The following is a 6,822-nucleotide window of genomic DNA, read 5'->3' on the forward strand; positions in this document are numbered from 1 at the left end:
ATTTTTTTTTTATATTTAACTACTGATATTAAGAATAAGTTATTGCTTTCAACATGCTGTTCAATTCTCAATCCGTTGCAATTTAAAGTGGCTATCTTAGAGCAATTTGCGTCTCTAATGTCATGGTAAGACCTTGAATGTTTTCATCTGTGTTATCCAATAACAAAATGAAATCATCTTCACTAGTAATCTTCTCATCGAATAAAAAATTTTGATCAATTGCACAAATAATGTCCGAGTTTGGATGCGACATGCCTAATGTTTTTAGTAGTCCTTGATTCACTTGTATATTCTGAAAAATATATTAAAAAATAATTAAAATTTCCAGCGTAAGTATCTCCAAGAGACAGAAATTCAAACTTTATACTCTTCTTGCTTAGCAACTCGATTTTCGTTTTCTGGCTAACATTCGAGAAGATTAACAAGATTTTCATGCCTGGCAAATTAGAAAAAGATTTTAATGTATTTATTACCCCTCCGTCCAATATTTTATCACCACAACTGAGAGGGAATCTCCAAGAGACAATCACCACAAGTATGTCGTGTAATAAAAAAATTATATCAAAGTACGTATCGAAGGATAATCTTCGGCTAATAAGACTTACCAATATTTTATAATTATCTTTTATATTAATAGATTGACTGTTATTACTCTCTTTCAAACAATTATATGTTTTTATATTATTAATATCAAGTATGAGAATAAACTATACTTGCTTGATATTATTTAAAGTAAATTCGATTAACAAAGATGGATTTTTCTACAAAATTCAAACTTTATACTCTTCTTGCTTAGCAACTCGATTTTCGTTTTCTGGCTAACATTCGAGAAGATTAACAAGATTTTCATGCCTGGCAAATTAGAAAAAGATTTTAATGTATTTATTACCCCTCCGTCCAATATTTTATCACGCCGTAGATATTACGGTACCGATCTCAGTCGAAGAATTGAATAATACAAAATCACAATCCTGAACATAATTCAAGATCGTCTTGAGATCTTGCCGAATTCGTAGAGGTCAGTTTCTTTCTGCAAAAGAGACCAATGCCAAAAGCACACCGCGAGACATACCGCGAACGATGCCGAACTGCCCAGACCCTTTCCGATCGGCCATTCCATCGATAGTTTTATAATAGAAAATGATAATATGTTGACATTTTCTTAAAGTTTATAACGATCGAAAGAAAAAGAATACACGTAACTTAATTGACGAGCCTAGTTGTTAGGTTCGTATACGCCGTTATATATATATATATTATATATTCCGTCATGGAAGTGATAAAATTTTTTTACTATTTCATGCAACGTAACAACGAGAGAATAAGTAATTATAATTTTCGCCAAAAAAGTATATGAAAAATTGTCAAAATCATAAAGATATTTTCATGTGTAACTAGGTACTGAACCGTGTCCGATGCGAACAAGTTAAACTTGTACATGCCTTTCTCGAAAAATTTGTTGTCAAAGAAAAGATGTAATCTTGAGTGACAGATCATAAAAATCAAATACGTAACTCATGAATCCTATAGATATGAATCCTATTCATTAAAGCAAGAAAATTGTTCACACGTAATATCATACATTCGTTACATATTAATGAAACACACTAACTATATTACTTTTATGTAAATTAATGAAAAACTGATCGCGAAAATGTAATTCATTTTACCAATTCATTATCAACTTTTTTACAATCCATGCGTGAAAGAAATCTAATAAGATTCAACTTTGCTCAACTTTTGGCTTATTTTTGCTAATGTTGTCAGAATATATATCGCAAATTATATTTATTTTTGTACAAATCTGGATTTATTATTAGCTGCATTCAGCAGAAAAAGTAACTTTTCTGCTGTAAAATTTTTTGGTATAATTGTTCTTGCTCTTATAATTCCTCATTGAATCTAAATATATAAATCATTCATGTTCAAGAATTTTGTGACAATTGTAAAGCTGTTTTTTCTCTAAATTGAACTATTGAGATTAAGAACGATTTCTTTTTTGTGAGAATAATTTAATTCGATAAATGGCATATAAACAGTCGGAACATAAACACAATTGTAAATATAATACGACTGAATACATCTTTGTCTATATATCAAAGAGCAGCAATTATGGTAATTGTCATTGTCATCTGTTTCCATGTAATTTCACGTTTTTATTAACGTAATGAATAGGAATCTTCTTATGAGTTTATTGTTACAAAAATTAATAAAGTTTCGTATCTAATATAAGATAATAAAATATAAAATAATAAAATAGATAATAAAATATTTGCTTATAGTAAGGTAATAACGATATCAAATTCTATTTATTATTGTACGTGTAAATCATTTATTATATTATGCTTATTACATACATTTTTATGTTTATATTATATATATTTGTGTATATTATATTTACTTTATAAATCTGAATCACTGATATGTTATATTATATTTACTTTCTAAATCTGAATCACCGATATATAATCACTGATATCAGTGCCAGGTATGTCACTGGTAATCAGTAAATTAAATATGAGATCCCTAATCTACTTAATCTTTATTATGTGATTCAACTTCTTGTTTTAGTACTTAAATTCAATGAATACGTTATTTGAAAATTGGAATTAACGTGCATATGTCAGTATTTTAGTTTATATAATGCTCAAACATTTTTCCTTTCTTAGTTGAACTTTACTAATTATCGGTGCTAAGTATATGCCATTGAACAATCCACTGATTCAGATTTAGAGAGAATAAATACATATATAATTAATATGTATTTAATTACATATACTTAGAAGCAAATATCTTATATTATTTTATTATTCTGTTATTTTTTCTAAACTTGATAAATGCATATTTCTGTACTTAGTCCATTAATGCGTATAAAATGTATTATGTAGAACTTTTCTACATAATATTCTTAGTATGAGCTTTTTCTATTCATTGTTTACATTCAACTACTTATAGTAAATTACTGATTTCAATATGTGATGTTATTCAACTCTTACTCCGCTACAATTCAAACTGACTATCTTGGCAGAGAAATTATATGACTCAAATATCTCGATCAGATCTTGGACTAATTCATCTGAGTTGTTTGATAGCAAAAAAATAAATGCATATCTACCTCCGCTGCTAGCTGCGATTTTTCCTCCAAGTGAAAAATCCTGCGCAATTGCAAATAATGTCTAGGTTTGGATATGATCTGCCTTAATGCTCTTAGTAGTCCCTGATTCATGTCAATGAGATCCTGTAAAGTAACTGTAAAGTTAGAAAAATTAAAGTTATCAACGTATAGCTATATGTACGGGAAAAATAATCACGATGACTGTAAGAGACAGTTACAAACAAGTGTATTAAATTATTAAAATTCGTAGAATGAGACTTATCATTTCTTTCAATCTTTTATAATAATTTTTTAGATGAATTGAATTAGTTTCAACGATCTTCGGCAGTTTCAAGAAACACATTTTATAATTAATCTTCTGAAGCGTTCGAATAAACCTTTTCGATATAGTCTCGATATTAGAATAAAATCAACGGAAGAAGATAGATGCTCTTTCATTTTCATTTCCATGCTTCGCTCGATTTTCTAGCTAACATTCGAAAAGACCAGCAGGATCTTCATGCACGTCAAAAAAATCGTATTTCTGTCATGCCTCCTTTTTGAATACTTTTATCATGCTATACGTGGATATTACGATGTCGATTATATTTGAAAAATTGTATAATATAGCCTTATCGGAAGCATATTTCGTGATATATAAGAGATCTTTAGACTTTAATCGGATTTTTCCTTTCTGCAGCAGGGACCAGCGCCAAAAACATATCACAAGACATATCACAAACGAGGCCGAATTGCCCAGATCCTCACCGATCGGCAATTCCGTTGATAGTTTCACAATGAAAGATGATTTTATAATGATGCCTTTTTTGTAGCTAATAAAAACGAGAAGAAAAAAAAAGCTTTTAAGCTTAATTGATGTGCGTGGTTATTGGGTTTGTAATTGCCGGGGAAGCTCGTCAATTAGGTAATATAATTTTTTCACTCTCTTAAACAACTCAGAACGATTAGGTATGTGATCGTAATTTTTATTACAAAAATGTAAGAGAAATATGCGTAAAAGTATCTTCATGTGTAATCGAACATTGGAGAATACTTAACTTATTTCGATAAATTGTCTTCGAATTACTTCTATAGGAAATGAAGAGAATGTAAGATACGCATGTCTAAGCCGGCTGCTACACAACTTTAGTTACGTTCTTCACATAAAAGAATCGTGCCCAGCGCAAACACCTAGAATATATACATAATCACTTTCGCGACAAAAAATTTATTTATTATCCGAACAACAGGTGTTATGGATCGTAAAAAGTCACACACAAAATCTGTGAATCTTATAAATGTGAATTCTATTTATCAAAGCAAGAAAATCATTCACAAATATAACTTAATGTATTATATTAAGACTTCTAATAAGTCACAAGTATAACTTAATATATTATATTAAAATTTATTAGAAGGCTTAATATAATACATTAAGTTATACTTGTGAACGATTTTCTTGCTTTGATAAATAGAATTTACATTTACAAAATTCACAGATTTTGTGCGTGATTTTTCTTGTTGTATTATTAATGAAACACTGACTGCGACAAATATAATTCATTACCAATTCATTATTGATTCTCTGCGATCCATGCGGGAAAAAGATCTAATAAGATGCAACAGACCAGATTCTCGGCTTATCCTTTTGATCTAATGATGTCAGTAAGATAACGCCTTTTATCTTCATTTCTTTTATGTACCTTGTATTACATTTCCTATTCTTCATTATTGAAATTGAAAACGTTACAATATGTATTTATAATATGAGAAATATTACTTTTAATGTAATAATAAGAGCTTTCTCTTGATACAAATCAAAGATGATGACTAAAATTTAGCAATTAGAAAATTTGCAATTGTCAGATTGATTTATCGTCATCTTTAGTATATGAATAATAGAACTAAGAGGCAATGTCTTTCAGAGCGTTTATTACGTTTATAACGTAATAAAGAAACGATTTCTTTTATGTAAGGACAATTTAGTTCAATAATTTCAAATCATACAAACATATATACAAATCAAAACATATATAAATGTAAATACAACTTATATAATCCGTCAACACCCGCACGTACAGAATTATTATATAAAATTCTATTTTTCTTCACAACGTGCGTTCTTAACATGAATTATTCATTGTTTACATTTAATTACTGATGACAAATAAGTTATTGATTTCAACATACTACTCGAGTTTCAAATCAATGCAATCCGTTGCAATTCAAAGTGGCTGTCTTGGCAGGAAAATTATGCGACTCGAATGTTTTGATAAATTCTTGAATGAATTCATTTGTGCTGTTTGGTAGCAGAATAAATGCATACCCATATCCGCCATTATTAGTGATCTTCTCTCCAAGTGAAAAATCCCGCGCAGTTGCGCAAATAATGTCTAGATTTGGATGCGATATCCAGTGCACGTAATAATCCTTGATTCACATGGATAAGAGTCTGCAAATGTTATAATAGACGACTAAAATTCTGACAGATTATGTACAAGATTATGTACAAGAATTTCTAAGATCATCGATGTAAAATCAACTTTAATCTTGATTTTACTTATTGTTTATCTTTTTAAATTTTCTCAATAGCACAAAGCTTGCAGCAATATTGCTGCAATGCGTAATATTTCTACAATATTGCAACTTTTATGCTGTTGAGGTTTTAGAATTAGGAAAAAATAAAAAGTAAATTGAATCTGGATTACATTTAATCTTATATTGGTGGAATCGCTCCTAAAAGGTAATTATGTATGTATCTATATATGTATATCAAATCATAAATCATAACAAAAATATAATATTAAAGTTCTCAGAATGAGGCTTACTGATCTTTTACAGCAGCTCAAATAAAATAGATGTTCGTACGAAATATAGATGATGTTAGTCTCATTTAAATTCCATATATTTTCAATCCAAAAATTTCAGTAGACATTTTAAATATAGCCTTGATTCTATTCCGAGTAGATTTAATGAATGGATATTATCTTCATTTGCTTGCTTTGCTTAGCTATGATTTTCTGGCTAATATTCGAGAAAACCAGTCAGATCTTTATGTTTGATACACCAATGAACATTGTTAATTCTTGATCGAATACGTATATCGAACCATACATATATATGACAGAGTCACTATTGAAGAATTGTATATCAGAAATTCACAACTTTGAGCGTATTTCAAAATATTTATAAAATGTTCACTGTTAAATTCATAGAAGTTTTTCGAAGAAATGACCAGCGATAAAATCAATCCGCAAGACATGCCGCGTAAGATGAGGAGCTACCCAGAGGAGCCTTCTCCAATTCCATTGATATTTTCACGATAAAATATCATAATAATGTTTCTTTCGTTACCAATAAGAAAGAGAAGAAAAAATAATGCTTGTAAACTTAACTGATGTGCATGATTACTTCATTTGTATGTACCAATGTATTCCTTTGACAAGCTGACAAACTTTTCTATTTCTTTAGAAAACTGAACATCAGTAAATTTGTATTTGAAATTCTTGCCAGTAAAATATACGAGATATGTTTTCTAGATATTCTTATATGGTACTGGAAAAATTTATTTGGATAAAATCTGTTTGGACAGCGGATACAAGTAACGAAGTGAACGCCAACGTAGTTTTACTAAAAAACCCAGATTAAATTAAATGTCATTTATATGTCTATGTAGACATACGCATACATACACAATTGCTAAATAAAAAAAAAATATATATATATAC

At 29.1% G+C, this 6,822-nt stretch overlaps 1 protein-coding gene and 1 pseudogene across 1 annotated transcript; both read right to left on the minus strand.

Moving 5' to 3' along the window:
• Window positions 1–91: 91 nt before the first annotated feature.
• On the minus strand, window positions 92–1,135 carry LOC108685088 (the record flags this gene model as incomplete). The annotated part of the gene is made up of 4 exons (XM_018189728.1): window positions 92–292; window positions 474–501; window positions 777–891; window positions 1,006–1,135. Coding segments are annotated over 4 exons (474 nt in total), but the record flags the coding sequence as incomplete, so codon positions are not given.
• Window positions 1,136–2,981: 1,846 nt separating this feature from the next.
• LOC108685155 lies at window positions 2,982–4,300 on the minus strand (annotated as a pseudogene).
• Window positions 4,301–6,822: the final 2,522 nt, after the last annotated feature.

Source organism: Atta colombica, unplaced genomic scaffold (assembly GCF_001594045.1).
Source record: "Atta colombica isolate Treedump-2 unplaced genomic scaffold, Acol1.0 scaffold146, whole genome shotgun sequence".
Lineage (NCBI taxonomy): Eukaryota > Metazoa > Arthropoda > Insecta > Hymenoptera > Formicidae > Atta > Atta colombica.